Source organism: Mesoplodon mirus (assembly GCF_964341445.2).
Source record: "Mesoplodon mirus genome assembly, chromosome: 11".
Classification (NCBI taxonomy): Eukaryota; Metazoa; Chordata; class Mammalia; order Artiodactyla; family Ziphiidae; genus Mesoplodon; species Mesoplodon mirus.
This window is the reverse complement of record NC_138987.1, coordinates 8018283-8039889: the sequence shown is the minus strand read 5'-3', so window position 1 is coordinate 8039889 and position 21607 is coordinate 8018283. Positions and strand designations below refer to the sequence as shown.

Genomic DNA, 21607 nt, shown 5'->3' with positions numbered 1-21607 from the left:
CCACAACTACTGAGTCTGCACGTCTGGAGCCTGTGCTCCGCAACAAGAGAGGCCGTGATAGTGAGAGGCCCGCGCACCGCGATGAAGAGTGCCCCCGCTTGCCACAACTAGAGAAAGCCCTCGCACAGAAACGAAGACCCAACACAGCAAAAATTAATTAATTAATTAATTAAAAAGACAACAAGACAGTTCCTCCCAACCGCCTGGGACTTTGGGCATGTAACCTAAATTTGGCCAGCTAGATGTACCTACTCTGTCAATCGAGAAGTCAGGTCAGCAAGTCTACTTACTAGACAATTTGTGGATTCTTAACTTTTCACGGCTGCCCCGTCTCCCTTGGGGTGTGCCATTTTTCTGAGCCTAGTTCTTAAGTCTTCACTTTTCATAAATTCCTCTTATGTTCAAATCAGCTGAAGGTAGAATTTGTTGCTGCGGCCAGGCTGATACCCAGCCTGTGCAAAACCACCTTTTCTCTCTTTATTGTTTGTAGCAACTCAGGATTGGGGCAGTAATTGTTTTGTCTCAGTTGCCTTTCTTGAAATCTCTTAGAAAACTAAACACAAATATTGCTGATGCAAAAGGATATTATTTCAGAGAGCCAGGAGGAGTTGACTGAATACTCTAAAAATCGCATGAAAATTCTAAATGAGGCTTTAAAAAAAACGGCAAAGGAAGAGAATGTGATTCGAAAAGCTTCCATAAAAAAGCAAAGGCCTCCAAAACCTAGCATGACAGACTCTGCTCAACCAGAAATTCTCAACTAGAGGTGATTTTGCCACTCCAGGGACATCTCAGCAATGTTTGTAGACATTTTTGGTTATCACAACTGGGGAAGGGGTGCATCTAACGGGGAGACCAGGAATGCTGCTACAAATCCTACAGTGTACATAAGAGCTCCCCACAATAAAGAATTATCTGGCCTAAAACGTCAATAGTGTCAAGGCTGAGAAACCCTGCCCTCCACTCTACCTCCCTTCAAATCATAAATAAATAAATGCCCTCCCCCAGAGCTAGAATAACTCTCCCACAATTCATAATACCCAAATACTTTTATAATTACTTATGCAATCCCATTTCTACCCCAATATTAAAAGAAAAAAAATCTCATAACTTATCTGTCAATATCATGATCCATCTGAGAACTAACTACCCAAATGGGAAAAAACTAAAGAAAGAGCAAATAAGGGAAAGTAATGAGCATGTGCAAAGAGCTTTAAAGGGCCAGGAAGCCTGAGGGAGTGGCAGGACATACGGGTTGAAAAAGGGTTGCGTTCATGGCCAAGAATGTTGGGAAATGAAGCTTGGAGGGATCATGTGATCAGACTCCAAAGTGTCTTGTACATCACAGAAGTCCCGACTTTGCTCTCTGAATAACGATAATTTTTTTTTTTTTTTTTTTTGCGGTACACGGGCCTCTCACTGTTGTGGCCTCTCCCGTTGTGGAGCACAGGCTCCGGACGTGCAGGCCCAGCGACCATTGCCCACGGGCCCAGCCGCTCCACGGTATGTGGGATCCTCCCGGACCGGGGCACGAACCCGTGTGCCTTGCATCGGCAGGCGGACTCTCAACCACTGTGCCACCAGGGAAGCCCAACGATAATTTTTAAAGAAAAGATTTTTAAGTGGGGTAGAGAAATATGTTGTTTCTTAGGAAGAAAATCCTAGTGTCACTTTAGGTGACAATCTGACAGGTGCAGAGCCTGGCAGTAGGGAAGTCAGGAGGTTAGGAGACTACGTCAACAGTACAAGAGCTGAAGAGAACAGCTGAGCAAAGGGGATGGCAGTGTGGATGGAAAACGAAGGCCAGAGAGAACATAAGCATGTTCTTAGAGCTTTGTTAACCTCTTCCTTTAAAATAAGTATCTTCCAGTACTGTAAAATATAATTAAGGAACAAAAATACTTTAGATGCATTAACACACCTCTATCTCCAGTGTGCACCAAAAGTACAGTAACATGTCAATGAACTAAGAGAATTAAAGTTATGCAATGAGAATGGATGCTATTGAAATAATTTCTGTATGATTTCCAAATAACAGGCACAGAAAGTTTATAATATTACCTGCTCCAGGACTTCTTTATAGGTAATAGTGGCTTTAGTATTTGTAACAGGACTGTCATAAATGATAGCAATCTCATCTCCTTTACCATTTTCAATATGACGATCGATGGCATTGTAACAGATGTTAAGCATCCCTTCCACAAACCTGAAAAATTGGAAAGTAAAAGTGAATGACTTCAAAATACATATTGTTACTTAACTAGGTTTCTATAGTCCTAGCTTGGCAGAGCTGCCCTTAAAACAGTGTTTCCCCATGCAAGTTATGTCAGGTAATGATGGCTGTAAACTATTTAAGCTGGTACAGAAGTGACACTTCTAATAAATATGTATTTATTTTCATGTGCACAAGAAGAAAATATACATCGCACTTCAAGGTGACAATTTTGTGGATTTTATTGCTTAGGATGAAACTAGAGTATACAGCACCGAAATAATCTACTTTACATGGATGAAATGAATTGTATATAAGTGCAGCACAGATGCATTAAGCTGAGAGGGCAAACAGTAGATGCATGACTGAACTTTGAGTACCTGCTGTAAAAAGACAGACTTACTAGAAAAATCAATTCTTCTTTGAAAGATGTATATATGTGTGTGTGCGTATATATACACACACACGTTTGTTTCAATTAAACGCAATACCCCCAACTTCACAAAGAATAGGTAAGTTCTTTCTGCATGTTTGAAATGCTTCATAATCTGAATAAACAATCAAAATGCACATAAAACGTTAATAGCTTTTAAAAAACTTTTAAATTCACCACTCTTTATCTCAATTGCTGAGTGAGTTCCTTTGAAAATAAAGACATAATGTAGATAGATGGAGATAATTTTTAAGAAAATATAGCTCATTTTCCTGAGCATGGAATTTGCCACTTTTTTAGAAGGAGAGTATTAGATAAAAAATAAAAGTATAGTAATGGTCCATTTGTTCCAATGTCAGACTAGCAAATATTATAAAAATGCAAAATAACAGGAGGAAAATATTGAAGCAACAAGAAAAAGTCCCATTAAATAGCTGAGTATCACTGTCAGGTCTTCACTCAAAGAGCCCTGTGTGAAATGAAGCAGGGAATTAAGAATGCCTATAGATACAGTGGCAGCAATAAGAAATAACAGATACAGAAGGCAGGAGGAGGAGGAATCACTTAATCAGCATCAAATGTCCCTGTATACATCAGTAACGGTGAATATGATGGCCTTACAGTACAGCACAATGAGTAATTAATACAATGATTCTGAATTGCCAAGTGCAACAGATTTGATGTTTGCTCAGAAACATTGTCTCTTCCCCTCACCCTTACTTCTATTAAAAATATTTTGTGTCTTCCTCTTGCCTCCATCTTCCTCAGTGGAGAGTACTTCCCTTGACTTTGGGGTCATCCATGTGATGTCAGCTCTGGCTAATAAGCAGTCATGAAGCGTGCACTTGCTTGAAAGCGCTTGACACGACTGGGCTTGCTCTCCTTCACCTACACCCCCTCCAGGAGAAGAGCCTCCAGGTATTAGTGCTGCCTCCACCTCGGCCTGGTGCCAACAATGAGTATTTGCAGATGGGGGCAGAGACCAAAAGAAGCAGGGAGCCCGACCCAGCCAGACACATGTCTTAGAACAGCGGCCCCCAACCTTTTCAGCAACCTTTTCATGGAAGACAATTTTTCCATGGACCCGGGGGAGCGGGGGTGCAGGGGGGATGGTTCAGGCAGTAATGTGAGTGATGGGGAGTGATGCGAAGTGGCAGGTGAAGCTTCGCTCACTTGCCCACCTCTCACCTCCTGCTGTGTGGCCCGGTTCCTAACAGGCCGCAGACCGGTACTGGTCCGCAGCCCGGGGGTTGAGGACCCCTGTCTTAGAAAAACATTTCCAGTTGTGCTGATCCCATGACAACCTACAAATTAAGTGATGAATAAATACCTTATGGCTCAGAGATTTTTATGGTGATATGCAGCATAACTGTGGCCATAATTAACTAATGCACCAAGAAAAAGTAAAAAATATTTACTCAATATTTTGGCAGAAATAAGGAAAGATACTTTATAGAATTTTCCCACAAAATACTTATTCATATTTTTGTGTTTTTGTTTTTATTTCTGAAAAGAATACATTTCAGACACATGAAAGACTGACTTACTGGAACACTTCTTGAGGATGTCATTATCCTCTATCTACCACTTCTACTCTACCACTCTTTGGGCTCGATATTGAATTATGCCCATAACATTTCACAAAACAAGGAGCCCCCTCGATTCCAAAGATTCATGGAGGACTCACTTTGTCATCTGCCTTATTGTTCTCCTACTTCTTACTTGTTCCTTCTAGATATCTGTTGAAGGAGTTCACAGAGAGGATGTGACCGCAGGTTGACCTGTCAGCTGGACCCAGGCAATCAGAGGATACCCCCACCCTTGGAACATGTGTGCCACCTACTATTCCCATACTAGTAGCTGTTTCAAGGACATAGCCTTGAGAAAGCAATGTGTTGTTGAGTCCATCTGGACTGAGTATGTGTCTGAACCCAGATAAGGACGTTATTTTCAAGATTCTTGTGGGTGGGTGCGGAGATCTCCTCATCTTCTGGCCACCCACGACACGCCTCAGACGCAAGTTTCCTTGCTTATGAAATCTGCCACCCACCCACCATTCTGGAGGGGCCTGCCCCTTTCTTTGGGCTCTCCTTGCCCTCCATGAATGGGAGCCAGTTTGCCAACCAACAATATTTTTCATGAAATCTTCTTCCTTTGCCAAATCTTTAATTGACAGTAATTTCTAACATTCTATATCCATCCCTTTGCTCACTCTACGTACATTCCCTGGGTGATCTCTATACTTTTATGGTTTCAACTTCCATCTTTAGCTCCAGCTCTGATCCCCTTTCTCAACTCCATTCCCTTATAGCCAACAGCCTACTGGACATCTCTCCTTGGAAATAATAACACATCCAAAACGATAATCATTTTCACCCCACCTCCAACTCACAGCCCATCTCAACTGCAAACTTGTTCCTCCTCCTGTTTTCCATATTTCAAGGAACCACCTTGCAGCCATGCAAGGTGTAGAAACTCAGAAGTTAAATTTGATCCCTCATTCTCCACATTCTATCGATTGTATGCACTGTCACATCTGTCTTTGCAATTGTTCAGTGCTCTCACTGATAACCTGGGTTACAATTCCTTCCTCTTAATTAATCCCCTTGCCCTAGGTCTTACCCCATCCTCTCAAGTCATCTTCCTTTGCTACTAGAACGTCTTTCCTCAAATTAAATATCATCACATCAAATGGCGCTCAAACTCATTTAGTACCTTTCCATAAAGCTCAGGACAAAAAGTATATATCTTTAGATGATATAAAAGACCCTTCATCTACTCAGCTTCATTCCCTCTCATTCCCCCTCAACTTCCCATGCTCCAGCTATATTGAATTACAAAATGTGCAATTCCTAGAGTTCACATTATTCAAAGAATTTCTGTGGCTGTTCTTTCTGTGGCTGTCCTTCTCCTTTACCACCGCCCTCTCCCAAGTAGTTCCAAAGCCCTGTGCACATATCTCTACAATACTAATCATATTACATTAACAATTAGTCCACTTACTTAAATGTTTCCCTCATTTTACTATAATCTACCTGACAGCAGAGACTATATTTTCCATATAGTCTGAGGATCTATATATTAGGCATCCAATAAATATTTGATAAATGAAGCATGAAAATATTAGTAAACATTCAAGACACTTTGGATTTAGGATCCATGTACAGTAGCCAGGGTAGTTTTTACTATTTTATTTTAAAGTTGAGGGAATGGAGCCTTAAAAAGAATAATGCACAGGACATTTGGCTAAGAATTGGAGAAAGCCATACCTGCAACCCAAGTCTTTGGACATCCTGACTGGTGTCCTAGTCCACAATATCCTATTAATTCATTCATTTATAAATATATATTTTTTCTATCCTCGAGTTCACTGATTCTTTCCTTTGTGATTTTCATTCTGTTGTCGAACCAATTCAGTGAGTTTTTATTTTCATTATCATATTTTTCAGTTCTAAAATTTCCATTTGTTTTTTCTTTACATCTTTTATTTCTTCGCTGAGGCTATTTAACTGAGGCTTTTAAAAAAATGTTTCAAATCTATTTGTAGTTGCTCATTTAAGCATTTTTTTTACGATGGCTGCTTTAAAAATCCTTGTCCAATAATTCCAGTCTCTGTCACCTCAGTGTTAGCATCTACTGATTGCTTTTCTCATTCAAGTTGATATTTTCCTGGTTCTTGGTATGACAAGTGATTTTTGTTTGTGTCCTGGACATTATAAGTATTTTATTAGGAGATTCTGGAGCTTATTTAAAGATCCTATTTAAATCTTCTGTTTTATCAGGCCTCCTCTGATACTGTGTCAGTGGGGGAGGGAGACAACTCATTACCACCAGGTTCAGGTGTAAGTTCCAGCTCCCCATTAGGCCTCCACTGACATTCATGAGAGTAAGGGGTACCTCATTACTGCTGAGCTAGGGTAAAAGTTCAGGATCCCACTAGGCTTCCATTATATCATCCTGGCTGATAGGGGGGAATGGCACCTCATTTTGACTCCCCACATGGACTCCACTGACAATGCCAGGGGTAAGATCCCTCTTACCTCTTTATCTTAGCCATAATGAAAGTTCCAATTCCTGATATAACTTTCTCTGACACCACCAGGGGAGGTGGCGATGTTTAGGACACCTTGTCACAGCCTGGTAAGAGTAGAAGTCTAGGTTCTCCATCACCTTTTCACTGGTGAAGATGGGATAGGAGCCACAGAGCTTTCCATAGTGTTTGACTGTATTAGGGAAGTTACTGGCCAAAAATGTCCCGTCTTGGCAGGCTGTCCCTCCCCACCCCTTTTATCTTTGGGGGGGAAGGTCCAAAGAAGTTTTTGCTGGAATTTTTTTTCTGCACCCATTGGTGTTTCTAGGTTGCTACCTTCTCCAGCACTCAGTATAGGATATATAAGACAAGAAAGAAAACCCAAGGAACTCAGTGCCATGTCATTTCTCATGTCCCAAAGTTCCTAACTGGTTTGGTTTCTTCTCTCTTCCTTTCAGAGTCTTCTTATGTGTATTTTATATATAATGTCCTATTTTTTAGCTATATTTAACAGGGTGAATAGGAAAAAGTGCATTTTGTCCAACTTGTCCTGAAAGTTTCTAAGTAATATTTATTGATCCCTTATTCTAGACCAGTATTTCATGTGTATGAAGTCATCTAATCAAAAAACAACCCTAGGGACCCTTGTGCACTGTTGGTGGGAATGTAAATTGGTGCAGCCACTATGGAAAACAGTATGGAGGTTCCTCAAAAACTTAAAAACAGAACTACCATAAAATCCAGCAATTCCATTTCTGGGTGTTTACCTGAAGAAAATAAAAACATTAATTCAAAATGATATATGCACCCTTATGTTCACTGCAGCATTATTTATAATAGCCAAGATGCAGAAGCAACCTAAAATGTCCATCAATAGATGTGTTGAGTTGATCAAGAATATATATATATATATACACACACACACACACACACACACACACACACACACACACACACACAGGAATATTACTCAACCATAAAAAAGAATGAAATTGTGCCATTGGACGTAGAGGGTATTATGCTAAGTGAAATACATCAAAGAAAGACAAATACCATATATTCTCACTTATATATGCAATATAAAAAAAACAAATTAACAAACAAAACAAAAGAGAAACAGACATACAGATACAGGGAACAAATCAGTAGTTCCCAGAGGGGAGGTGGATAGGGGTTTGGGCAAAATATGTGAAGGGGAATTAAGAGATACAAACTTCCAGTTATAAAATAAATAAGTCACAGGGATGTAGTATACTACATAAGGATGTAATATAGTCAATAATACTGCAGTAATTTTGTATGGAGCCAGTTACTAGACTTATCATGATGATCATTTCCTAATGTATTTTATTTTCAGATCACTATGTTGTACAGCTGAAAAATATCACAATATTGTACATCAACTGTACTTCAACTTTAAAAAAACCTACCCTATGAGGTAGGTACTATTGTAAACCCCATTTTATGTATGAGGAAACTCATCTGACAGCAACTTGCTAAAGGCAGCGTATTATGGAACCAACCCCATGAACATCAAACGGCAGTAACTCTACAGGCAATACTCAAAGAACTTCAGGTTTTCTTTCCAATTATTTGCAAATTTGGAGGGGTTTAATATTTAAATTACTTGTACCCTAACATTTTCTTTTTGAAGGATGCCCTTAAAGAAACTTAAAGAATTTTAAGGGTACCCTTTGGGACAGACAAGAAGGAAATTCAAGCAGAGGGAAAGGCCTGCAAGCAGTGTTAAGCAAGAACTGTTGCAGAAAGTAACACATTGGCATGGCTCCAGAAATGGTTATAGGTAATGAATATACAGCTATAAATTGGCTAAATTTAAGGAGTGGTTTACTGTGGATGACTGGACCAGGTGACCTGCAAAGGGCCTCCTGGCTCAAAGATTTGATTTTTCTACTATGAGAAGATTCGTATTTCATTTTAAATCAAATCATTTCAGTAAAGGTCAACTGAATGCCTTCTATGTGCTGTCTGTTCAGTACCCCTTCTAAATTTATGAGAAGGTTTTAAATGGTTTGTCTCCCCAGATTATTAAAATAACTAATGCTCACTGCAGGAAACTGAGAAAATATACTTTGGAGTATTTTATTTTTTCTATATGTAAATATTCTGCCTCTATGTTTAAGAGTACATTATGAGTTTTTTCCAATGATCTGAACAATTCTCAGAATGCATTTAACGAAGGCATAATATTCCATTCAACTGCTGTTCAATAATAGCCTCTGCAGCACTATTTAAGCACAAAATTATCCTGCATTGTTGCAAATTGCTTTTCACAATATTTTCATTATTTTAAATGATCCCAGGATGATGTTTCTTGTAGAGAAATATTGGTCACATTGCTTTTTAGTACATATGCCAGCAAGATTCCTACAATCAAACACACACACACTTTCATACATCAAACAACCAAACTGCTTTCTGGAAATACTGAATCAATTTATATTACCGTCAGCATTAGCTGAAAGTTCATTTTATCACACTCCTCTAAACACAGATTCTTCTCAATCTTCTTCAATTTTAGAAGCAATTTTAGAAGTTTTAATTTTGGTTTATGTGATTACTAGTATTAAACACAATGTCTTACCAATTTTTAAAAGTTCTTTTTACATTGAATTAAGTCTGACATTGTTACAAATTATATTCTCAGTTTATTCACTAACTTTAATTCATAGTGTTTCCTGATATAAAGATATGTTAAATTTGTATGTAGTCAAATAAACTCATAATTTTCCTTCACAATTTTTCCCTCTAAGATAATTCATACTACTATCTTCTGATTTAATTTTTTATATTGATGCCTTAAATGTACCATTAATTTATTCATATATGTATATAATCTGTATGTAAAATCTGTTATATATTATACACATGTACTATGATATGTGTGTATATATATTTATATATATATATATATATATATATATATTATGATGTGGCAGTACAATTATATTTATTTATCAGTAGTTAATTTGCCAAGCATCATTTTTTGACTAATCCTTACTGTCCTCATTCGTGATGCTCCATTCTTCCCAAATGTATTAGTTTTATACACACACACACACACCACACACACATATCAGCACCTTTGTCAGGGCTATATAGCTACTAGATATAACTACTGGAATATTCTACCAATAGTCTTTGACTAGCTCTCTTTTTAAACTCAGTCAGATTTAATTGTTGCAGAAAGGAAAAAACTTCATACTCTTTATCCTACCCAACCCCTGCCCTGAATTCCTTCTGCAGAAAATTGGAAGCAACCTGAATGTACCCCATAACCTACTTGAATAACAGAAAAAAATATAAACCTGAAATAAAATTGAAAGCGATATGGAGCCAAGAGAAATGGTGCTACCCCCAGATCAGAACAGTGGAAAAAATTTTAACATATAAAACAGAGAGCAGCAAAGTGACTGCTCAATCCAGAAATCATGAGAAACATGACAGATCCAAGGGTATGATACTGAAAGATTTCCATGACATTTTATATACTGCTAAGTTAAAAGAAAGAAAAGGAAGGTGTAGAAAAATTTATAGAGCCATACAACAGAACACTCTACATTCATGAGGAACCTATAAACCCTAAGGAAATACAAAGTCTCACCAAAAAACTTCCCTCAATAAAACTCTGAAATAACTCCCAGATCAGAGGGAGGTAGGAATAAAGAATGGGCACTGGTGTTTAGATAGAAAATTAAGACATAATCAAACACACACACATCATACAATATTTAACCTGTCTAGAGTCTTTCTAAAATAAGTACAATTTCTGCATGGATGATTGTTCCAAAGATTCAGGACCTGTAAAATAGGAACAAGGCTCTGTACAACTTCTAAGAGGCCTAGAAACTCTACATACAATTGCCACCTGGAAATCCCCTGTTCTCCCTCAAACAATTATAGGAAGAATGACTCTAGCTATCAAAACCTGTATTCATTGACAAGTGAACAAGGATCCTTACTTGGGTTTTGAAATGTACTCAGCTACCTGCTGAATCTTGACACTCAGATGAGCATGTGTGTGTGTGTGCATGTGTGTGTATTATGTGTATGTGTGTGCATGTGTGTGTATATGAATTAGAAGACAAAATAAAGCTGAGGTGTGGGGAGGGCATATTCTCAATATAAATAACAAGGGGAAAGGTATATTTGCAACTTCAATAATATTTAAAGTGTTCCTACAAGTCAAGAAGAAAAAAATTTTAAATCCAATAGGCAAAGAATTTCAGCGCACTACCCACAGAGAAAAAAAACGATAATGGCCAATAAGCATAAAAACAGTGCTCAGTCTTACAAACATCAGGAAAATAAACATTAAAACAATAATGAGATGCCATTTTTCTAAACTGGATTGGTATAAAAATATAATACACACTGTTGGTGAAAGAAAAGAGAAACTGGCATTCTCACGTAAAGTTGGTAAGCAAATAAATTAGTTCAGCAATTTAGGAGTGGATATATATACTTATCTCCAAAATGTACTTTTAACTTAACCAAAGCAAGTTGCTTACATGTTCATCTCTGTTGCATAAAAGCACAAGAAGGAGTCTAGAAAAATGGACAAGAAAATATTAATAGTAGTAAACTCTGGGTAAGAGAAAGTTGGGGGAAGGGATGGTCTATATTTTTATATGATACGTACTTCCTCTGTTATTTAATTTTTATGAGCATGTATTTATATACTGAATACATGATTTAAATATATTTAAATAACATTAAAAACTTTAACAGTCTAGATGGCTTGTCTCCTGATGTGACTGAATCATCAACTCTATAATTAGTATAACTACCATTAATGAAAAACATTCTAATTTAATAAAAACATCTTCTTGAATATTCTTCTGGTAAAAAGAAGCATTTCTTACACTTATGATAACATCTAAACTCAGTTTTAAGAACTAAAATTTGGACCATAAAAACTTCATTCTTTTTATTTTTCTCACCAGTATTAACCTCAAGCAGCTGAACAGTCAGTAATAAATAGCTAGTTAGAATCTTCAAATCACATAGAGAGATCTGTCATAAATTTGTGGTCATCATTCCTGCTGTCCATATCATTTTGGGTGTCCTCATTCCAGGCACTTGTAAGACTGCACTTTCATATCCACTTGAAATGAGGTGTGGCCATGTGGCTTGCTCTGGCCCATGAAATGGCAACAGAAATAATGCAAGGAGTCTTCAAGAGCAAATGCATGCTGACAACTTCTCCTTCTCCCTGCCACAAGGATACTCCAAATGGCAACTGCACTGTTAGCTTATATCCTTGAATGAGGATGGATGACATGGTGCAAATCTCTTGGGTAACCCAAGATAAACCTGTAGTATAAGTGAGATACTCCTGGGCTATTTTAAAACGGAGAGATTTGAGTGTTGTTTATTCCTGTAGCATAACTTAATCTATCCTGATACAGAAGTCTTAATTTAAGATCCAGAAATTTTCACAAATTCAAACAAGCTTTAAAATTGTCACATTTCATAATTTAAAAGGCAAAGGGATGCATTCCAGGACAAACGAAACAGGAGGAATCTCAGCTAGTGTAATTCTATAGTCACTACAGTAATGTTAGATTCCTTGAAAAGGAGTCAGAGACGAGCCATCATCATCAGTGTCTGAGTTCACAGAGGCGGGGCTTGAGGGTTTTCAGAAGGGGCTCAGAAAAAATGAAAGGTTCTGAAATTCGTTCTAGATGTCCTGAACATAATTTTCTATTTTCCTTTGCCTTTTTCTCATCAACCCCTGCTAACTTACATCTAGCATAAAACCTTGGACTCAGCTCTTTGGAAAAAATCTGCCTTGAGTTGTATTTCTTCTGTTCTTCACTTCAGCTTACCCTAAGTCTTCTCTGTCTTTCCTAATATTTGATTCTAGCCTACCCTGCATTTGACTTTGGCTTTCTTCATCAAATGAGTTAGACTGGAGTGTGTACTTGGCCCACACATTGGGCTAAGTCAGTGAATGTGGGTGGATGTCTGAAAGATTTTTAAGAGGTAGGGAGCCTGACAAGCGCCATGGTCTTGATCTCTGGATGCCAGAAAAAGCTACTGGCAAATTTTCACATGATTCTTCTGTTCCCATCAATTCCTATAGCCATCAACTTCCCCTCTGTTGAGGGCTAAATTTTCTTTTTTAAGCATGTATTTATTAAGTCAGTTTTCAAACATTACACAAGGAAATAAAACGTTGACACTCAAAAAAAAAATATCCTCGTGTCAGAGGGGAAAACTGATAGCATTTACTCTGTGGATTTGATTACCCAGCAATGTAAAGTTAAACTGGTAAAGTCTAAAATGTTCCTCTCAATTCCACCACTGCCTCCTTTGCCAAGAATAAAATTGATTTAATATACTTCCAACAGTGTGACCTATGAAACTCTTTCACAAACTGCCAGATTTTAATTTGCATAAAATAACTGTTGAAAGCTTCCTCCAGCACAACCATATTTAGTGGTGACAATGTTGTAACCCTCTCTGTACTCTCAGCTGCTCTGTACTCTGCAAATTTTCATTATTAAATAACTGGAAAGTCTAACTTATAATTTACCTTCTGATACGAGTTTACTTCCTTCAGATCAGATTATAATTTCCTTCCTTGATGACCTCCTATGTGGGTCTTCATTTCATCACAGTTTCAGAAAAAAACAAAAACAAACTCCAAGCTCTTTTTCAAACGTTAAATAAACCTGAAGCCAACATACTGAGAACAATTCAAAGATGATGAATACATTTGGTTATTTGTATACTAAAACACTAAATCTATATACTAAAATAGTGATGAACATATAATCTTTATAATTGATAATTCATTATTTTATAAGAAGACTATGGCACATTATAACCCCCAGTATTAACTGTCAATAATCCTTTCAAACACTTTTCTGTTCAACAAATTTAACAGTAAATAGTTTATTGTTGATTAGAACTGAGACTGTGAAGGAAGGGGAAAAAATATAACTGGGTACATGTTCTCCACTCTGAAAGGCAGACTAATTTGCAATAACTATAATAAGAAGCAAAATGTGGCAAATTTCCTGACAGAAGTACAAACTAAGTATGATGAAAGCACAATAAAAAAGAGTTTAATTCCAACTACAGGTATGTGGTAAGGAGAGGGCTGGATGTTGTAAGGAATGCATCAATAGTTACCACTTTGGGCTTTAAAGTCAAAAGGCCAGAGTTCAAATCTCAGACATGTTGTTTACTAGCTGTATGACTGTAGGCAAATTAACACGTTTAGGCCTTTCTTCCCTCATCTATGAAACTAGGAAAATAAAATAAAAACCAACTACATAGCACTTACTCTGTACCAAGACAATACTATAAGCATTTAATACAAATTAATTCATTTAATTCTCCTAACAACTCTGTGTGTACGCTAATATCACCCTCATTTTACAGATAAGGAAACTGAGGTACAGAGAAGTTAAGTGGCCTATCTGAGGTCCACACTGGAGCGTGACAAGCTGGGACTGGATGTCAGGCTGTCAGGCTCTGAGTCACAACCACTATTCTGTGTGGATGAGTTAATGTGAGAGAACTCTACACCCACCATGAGCACAATTTTATACACATTTCATTGACTCCTTTCCGTAATGCTATGAGGTGATTACTATCACTACATACATTTACAAACGAGCACCTGGCTTAGATGAATTATGAAAGGACACTTTTGTGGCAATGGGTACAATGAGCTGGAGCAGGACAAGAGGAGAGAGGACTGATAGAGATTTTTTACAATAATCAAGTGTGATGATAAAGACGGAAATGAGGGAGAGATCTGAGAAATACAGAAGAATGAAAAGAAAATTTTTAGAGTAAAAACAGGAAGAGAATGAAAAAAGTATCTATCAAAGAAACCGGGACTCTAGAAGGGTCAGCAACCCTAGCCTCTTGCCAAATCTGGACCACCACCTGTTTGTGTAAATAAAGTTTTATTGAAACACAGCCACACTCAGTTGTTTATATATTCTCTGTGACAGCTTTTGCTCAACAACAGCAGAATTGAGTGGTTGCAATGGAACCTATCTGGCCTGCATAGCCAAACATATTTACCATTTTGCACCTTAAAGAAAAACTGCCAATCCTTGCTCCAGAGAAGCCCTGTCCGATAGAAATTTCTGTGATGATGGAAGTGTTTCATATCTCCACTGCTCAATAGGGTAGCCACTAGCCACAAGTGGCTGGCTAAATTTAAATTCAAACTAATTAAAAGTAAATAAAATTTAAAATTTAGTTCTTCAGTTGCACTAGCCACCTTTCAAACACTCAATAGCATCATTAGCTAGCGTAAATTTTATTTAATTCTAATTAAATTGAACTTAAATTTAAATAACCACAGATGGCTTACTGGCTACTATACTGAACAACACAGCTGTGGGAAATTTCAAAGAGGTAGATGTGGTCCCCAGAGTTAAATACTATAGAGAGACCAAGCAAGGTAAGGACTTCAAATCAGTCCATAGAATTAAGCAACAAATAGGCACTGATGATCTTTGGGAGAGTAATTTGGGTAGATTGACAAGGCCTGAGGCCACCTTTCAGGGGATGCAAGAGTGTAAAGGAGAGGAGGACCTGGAGAATAGACAACGTGGCCAAGAAGTTAGCATGTAAAGAGAAGGGGAATGTTCTAGCTCCTCTTATCTTGTGCAAATCTTTCAACTGAATTTTCTTAAAAGAGAAGGGTGAAACATGAGGGTAGCTGAGGGGAAAGGGACTGAAAACTACTGGAAATACTGTTTGTTTTTTAATGGCATTGGCAAGTGGGAAAGTAAAAAACAGGGCAAAGTTCAGGTTCTGTTTTGGAAGCGCAAGGGCATCAGTGCCGCTGAGAGAAGAGATGTGTGTTTTGGGCATAACAAGAGCTAAGGCAAGAGAGACCAGTGCAAACCTTACCTTAAAAGCCCTGAATACCTCATTAAGAAAGGGGAGGCCATTAAAGGGGAATGCCCTCTTCAGAAAGGGATGTCAGGTCACTCTTGGGAGGCAAATGAGGAAACAGAATCAGTTAGGATCTATTGACTATCCTAGAAAGTCACAGGAAGTTAAAAAAAAAATGTGGGGGAGGTATAGAAACAAATCAAAGGAGCTAGAAGTAGAAAGAAGGGTGTGTCAAAGAAAACTGAGGTCACATCATCTCTGTGTATCAGGTTTATGTTCTCTTTAAGGGACACCTGAAATAAGAAAGAAAAAACATAATTTTGAAGTAAGAGTAGGAATAACATTTTGTTAATTACCAATAATGTGCCAGGTTCTGAGTTTGGTAACTCATTTAATCCACGCACTACCCCTTCAGGAAGACAATGTTATTCCTATTTTACAGACGAGAAATGAGGCTTAGAGAGGTCAAATAACTTCCCAGAATTATCAAACTAACACATGGCACACTGGAACCCAGTGCTTTCCCACTCCAGGGAAAATATGATGAATTTCCAATTCTCCATGTCTGTGTGCTAATTTGAGTAATTCTTATACCCTCACTAGACACTGTCTCCTGTGGGCAAAGACCACGTGCTAGCTCATTAATGGCACACAGCAAATTCTCAATAATTTTTATCTTTTTAAACATTTTTTAATTAATTTATTTATTTTATTTTTGGCTGTGTTGGGTCTTCGTTGCTGCACGCAGGCTTTCTCTAGTTGCAGTGAGCAGGGGCTACTCTTCATTGTGGTGCATGGGTTTCTCACTGTGGTGGCTTCTCGTTGCGGAGCACGGGCCCTAGGCGCGCAGGCTTCAGTAGTTGTGGCATGTGGGCTCAGTAGTTGTGGCTCACGGGCTCTAGAGCGCAGGCTCAGTAGTTGTGGCGCACCGGCTTAGTTGCTCCGCGGCATGTGGGATCCTCCCGGACCAGGGCTCGAACCCGTGTCCCCTGCATTGGCAGCAGATTCATAACCACTGTGCCACCAGGGAAGTCCCTCAATAATTATTTTTAAATATATGTTACAAGTGTGAATGAATGTGAATTGAAGTAGTACTCTTCTGACACATTAACACAAATAAGTAAGAGTCTCATGAGGTAACTGCTCAGCAAAAACAATGACGCGCTCAAAAGACTACTATTGCACACAAACAGAGAAGGCTTTAAGCATTTTTAAGAGAGCATCATATTGCTTTGTTCACACTGTGACATCTCATCTAAATTACAGGTACTTGGCCTTGGGCAGTATGAACTGACTGTTCCGGGAAACCCTCCAAATTGGGTAACTGCTTACTTGGGGCAGCATAATAACCTCATGTTAATTGAACCACTAGGATATTGTTTTTGTAAAAGTAGTTGGAAAGCACATCTCTCTATAGGACAATATTTTAACAGAGAAACATAATGCAAAGAGAAATCTGTTCTTTAGCCCTACTGATACTTTCCACATGAGTACACTCAGAACCTGGCCCCATCCCACTAGCTTTCGCCACAGATTGCCCCCATCTCAGCATGAAAGGACAGCTCAGGCATCTACACCTCTGCCAGATCATCTTGGATTATAACTGAGTGAATTGCCAGTGAGAAATGCAGCCAACAGGAAAAAGAATAAAAAGAAAGGCTTTCAAGAAATCAATACCTGTTATCTGAACTGGATCCACTGTCAACAGAGAGAGAAGGCATGAATGAATGGTCCTAAAGATCCCCAGGTTGTGAGTCATGCTTGGCAGCTAGATTCAAAGCAGAAGATGAGGACACAATTTTATCTTGTTGCTTTATTTTTATTCTAGAGGAAATGCAGGAAAAACAAAGAATTGAAGCAAAAGGAAATGGGATTCAGCTTAATTCAAACGAGGAAAAGATAAAATTATAATTAAAGCTAGAGGTCAAATGTAAAAGTGAAGATAGAGATGTTTACATTTCAAAGCATAAATTTATTAAAATTTAAATATAATCCCCAATAAATATATGTTTCAAAGTACATTCTAAAGGAAAGTAAACTTCATCAGTCAGCCCTATTCAAGAGAGCTACTTAGGACACTCTTTGGAGCAGTGGTCCTCAACCAGCCAACTCAGAAACAGGTCATGATAAGCTCATAAGGAACCAAACTCCAAATCAGAGCAGCTTCCTAGAAAACCAGACAGAGACCAGGATGCCCACGGGGACCCTAAGCAGGTAACCCTGAAACCTAAGAACCATCCAGGGAATCGGGAGAGGGCAGACGAGGAGGAGGTACACTCTCCAACGTGAACCGATATTTGTTGGAAGGGAGAGAAGATGCCTTTTAGCGTTTAATCCTAATGATAGCCATGACAACGTGATGAAGAAGGAACAAAAAGGAAAGGGGGAGGGGGAGAAAGAAGAAGAGAGAGCAGCCCCAGCACCATGCAGGGCAGGAGAAAGCCAGTTTGTTGACATAGTGTCATCTTGCTCTGGTTAAGGAGAAATGGGAAGAAGAGAGGGGAGAAATAGGTAAGGATTGAAACTAATGTGCTCTAAAACTTAGGACTTTAGGACTGCATATTTTTTCTGTGTTCATATTACATCTTCATCTTAACTATCCATTTCTCTCTCTTGAAGGCTATAACTCAGGCAGAATGATACGCTGCAATGTTCTGATGGAACTGTCCTCTACAGCTGATGCTCCCAGAAGGCAGATACCACATTCATTAACTCATTCTGCACACTTAGCTCATGTCCACAGAGAGATGTTCTATACAAGCTCTTATTAAAGTGGAAGGATACAATCAATCATTTTAGAAGGTCTAAAAAGAACTTCTTCTTCCCACTGAGCCTTGTAAATTATTCTGAGATTGTTTCTATAAAGACTAGGTAATTGAGGGAGATACACAGGGAGCATCAATTTTGTTTGTTTTATTGCTTAAAATAAAACGATCTGAAGCAAATGTGACACAATGTTAAGATTTTACAATGCCCAATGTTCAGTGTCCACTAAATTATTACCTTTATTTATTCTCTAAATGTTTCATAAGGAAAAAGACTGTGGAGTCTTAGTCACAATATTTATTAATATTTTTGGAGAAATATTTTGACAATATACATCAGAAAGTGTATAATTTCTCTTTGACCCAGAAATCTTCTAAGAATTCATCAGCAAGAAGGAAGGAAAGAAAGAAACAGAGAGAGACAGATGGACAGTCAGACACAGGGACAGAGAAATCTTTGGAACGCTGCGTCCAAAAAAGCAAGTATTTCTGCAAGTAAAGAGAAACCACCCAAAAATCAACCGGAAGGGATTGTGAAATAAATAATCTTATATTCACCCAATATGTTTAAATATTCTGCATACACTAAAAATCATGAAATAGAAGAATAGAGGAATGGAAACATCACAACTTATTCCAAGTGGGAAAATGAGTTATCAAACAATATGAACAGTATAATTCCATTTTTCTGTAAGAACAAAAATAGAGACCCAGAGAGTCAAACAGACTGACAAACAGACAGAGATAATAGATTTTTAAAAGGCACAACACATACACATACAAAAAATATGTGTGGGGCTTCCCTGGTGGCGCAGTGGTTGAGAGTCCGCCTGCCGATGCAGGGGACACGGGTTCGTGCCCCAGTCCGGGAGGATCCCACATGCCGCGGAGCGGCTGGGACCGTGAGCCATGGCCGCTGAGCCTGCGCGTCCGGAGCCTGTGCTCCACAACGGGAGAGGCCACAGCAGTGCGAGGCCTGCATACCGCAAAAAACAAACAAAAAAAAGTGTGTACAAAAACTGGTGGTGAATCTGAATAAGGTTTGCAGTCTAACTAACTGTATTGTACAAATGTCAGTTTTGGTTTTGATAATGTACTGTAGTCATGTAAGATGTTACCACTGGGGAAAGCTGAGTGATGGGTACCAATGACCTCTTTCTACTATTTTTGCAACTTCTTATGAGTCTATAATTATTCCAAAATAAAAATTTAAAAAGAAAATAAAAGACTGAAGGGAAATATACTGACTATACCAAGATATATACTAAGAATTATTTACATATTGAACTATAATTGATATTCCACCTATTTTGGCTTTCCTGAGTTTATCTAATTAAAACTTAAAGTAATAACTGCACCTTTGTGGGGGAAAAGCATAAACCTAAATTTCAATCAGAATTACTTTTGAATAAAAAATGTCAATGAAAAGTAATTCAAAACTTAGATCTCAAACCTAGGCTTTGTGATTATAAAACCTCTGCTCTTTTACCTAAGCCAGATTATATCCCCTCCAATTTCCCACCTTCACTCTCACCAAAACAACTTTACACATAGACAGAAACTAAATCCAACTTAACTAACCAGATACCACTGAGTGTAAGTTAAAACATTAAGAAAAGTAACCTACTGTACAGCACAGGGAACTCTACTCAGTGCTCTGTGGTGACCTAAATGGGAAGGAAATTCAAAAAAGAGGGGATATATGCATACATATAGCTGATTCACTTTGCTGTACAGTAGAAACTAACACATTGTAAAGCAGCTATACTCCAATAAAAATTAATTAAAAAAGAAAAGTGGACAAAATTTTTATTGTATTTTTTCCCTAGTTTTATCATCAAAAAAATCTAAGAACAAGGTCACAAACTACATCTTTGCTCTATCCTTGCCAATTCTCCCACTACCTACATATCATATCATAGAGAAAACACTTTCCACTCACATTTCGATGATTTGAAACTTGGACACGGTGCAGCCTGCTCAAGTATCCAAGAGTTCATTATCCAGCTGGTGCTAACCAAGCCCATTATGTCCCTTTATTCTCTTTTTTGTTACTTGTCTTTTCTTCACCTTCCTGCGTGTTAGCACCTCTAGCAAAAATGAGAGGCTGCACAAAGGGATAAAATTAAAATTGGTTGACTTTTATCTATTAAAGGATTCGCTGGTCACAAAATGACCACTGTTCATCACAATGTGAGCCTGAATGCTCTAGTTACTCACACCTCAACAGTCAAAGGTAATTCAGAGTAGACTGTAAAATAAAAGCAAATTTTATTACCCATATTTTCAGAAAATAATAACTAGGTAGTTCATATCACTCATGATTACTCTCCTTTTATTAAACAGGAAAATGAAAGCTATCTTCTCACAAGCAAAAACACTTTTTTTCTTTGATGTATGAAATCATACCTCAAAGCTATACTCTTCCTGGACTCTCATTCAGCACCTGGAATAGTGCCTGGCATGTAGGAGGCATTCAAACATTTGATGAGTGAACAAGAGAAAGAAAGAGAGAATAAATGAAGGAACAAATGAGTTAGGAATGGATAAGTTCTAGAGCCAAAAAACTCCACTTTTAACAGGTCAACAAACGTGTGTGTGTGTGTGTGTCTGTGTGTGTGCATCTGACTTGTTTTTAAATCTGTTAACACCAGTAGTATGAGGATAAAACAGGACTAACTGGAGAGGAAATATGACACAATGAGAAGCTGATACACTCTAAAGTCTAACAGATTTGGTTTTTCATCCAAGATCTGCCACCTGCATTCTAAGTGAACATGAGCTACTTACTTAACTTTCCCTAAATTCTTCTTTAAAAAAGTATTCTCTTGAGAAGTTAAAAAACTATGGTAAGGAGTATTACTGCTGCTATTCTTACTGTGATAATATATTTTGTATTGTGTAACACTTCAACACACACTCACAAACACACTCACATATGTGCATGCACGCACACTCATACAAGTACACATGTACAGAGTAAAATCATCTTTTAGGATTTAAGAGATTTTGATTTGAGTATTATTATTTCCATCAAATACAATACTTGAAATAACTAGATGTTTAATAAGAAAAAGAAAATCTTCCTAATTAAATTTTTTTCTAATTATAAATTTTAAAATTAATCCTTTTATAAATTAATTAAACTAAGGAAAGGAAATTTCATTAAGTTGGATCTACTAAGGCTGTAACAACAAATTACATTTCAAACAGTTCTTGAAATATTCGGGTGAAATGAGATGTTTAGAGTAGATATATGTAGAAGATCTTGA

At 37.8% G+C, this 21607-nt stretch overlaps 1 protein-coding gene across 9 annotated transcripts in view; it reads right to left on the bottom strand.

Annotated features, from left to right (window-relative positions):
- The window catches only part of ACSS3 (acyl-CoA synthetase short chain family member 3), a 155552-nt gene that overhangs the window by 120154 nt on the left and 13791 nt on the right, over positions 1-21607 (bottom strand). For all 9 annotated transcript variants that reach the window (XR_014295379.1, XR_014295380.1, XR_014295381.1 and 6 more), the window contains one exon: positions 2062-2206. Coding sequence is in view for 6 of the 9 variants with exons in the window: in XM_082636670.1 (XP_082492796.1) it covers positions 2062-2206 (145 nt within the window). In the remaining 3 variants the exon portion in view is untranslated. The remainder of the gene's footprint in view (positions 1-2061; positions 2207-21607) is intronic.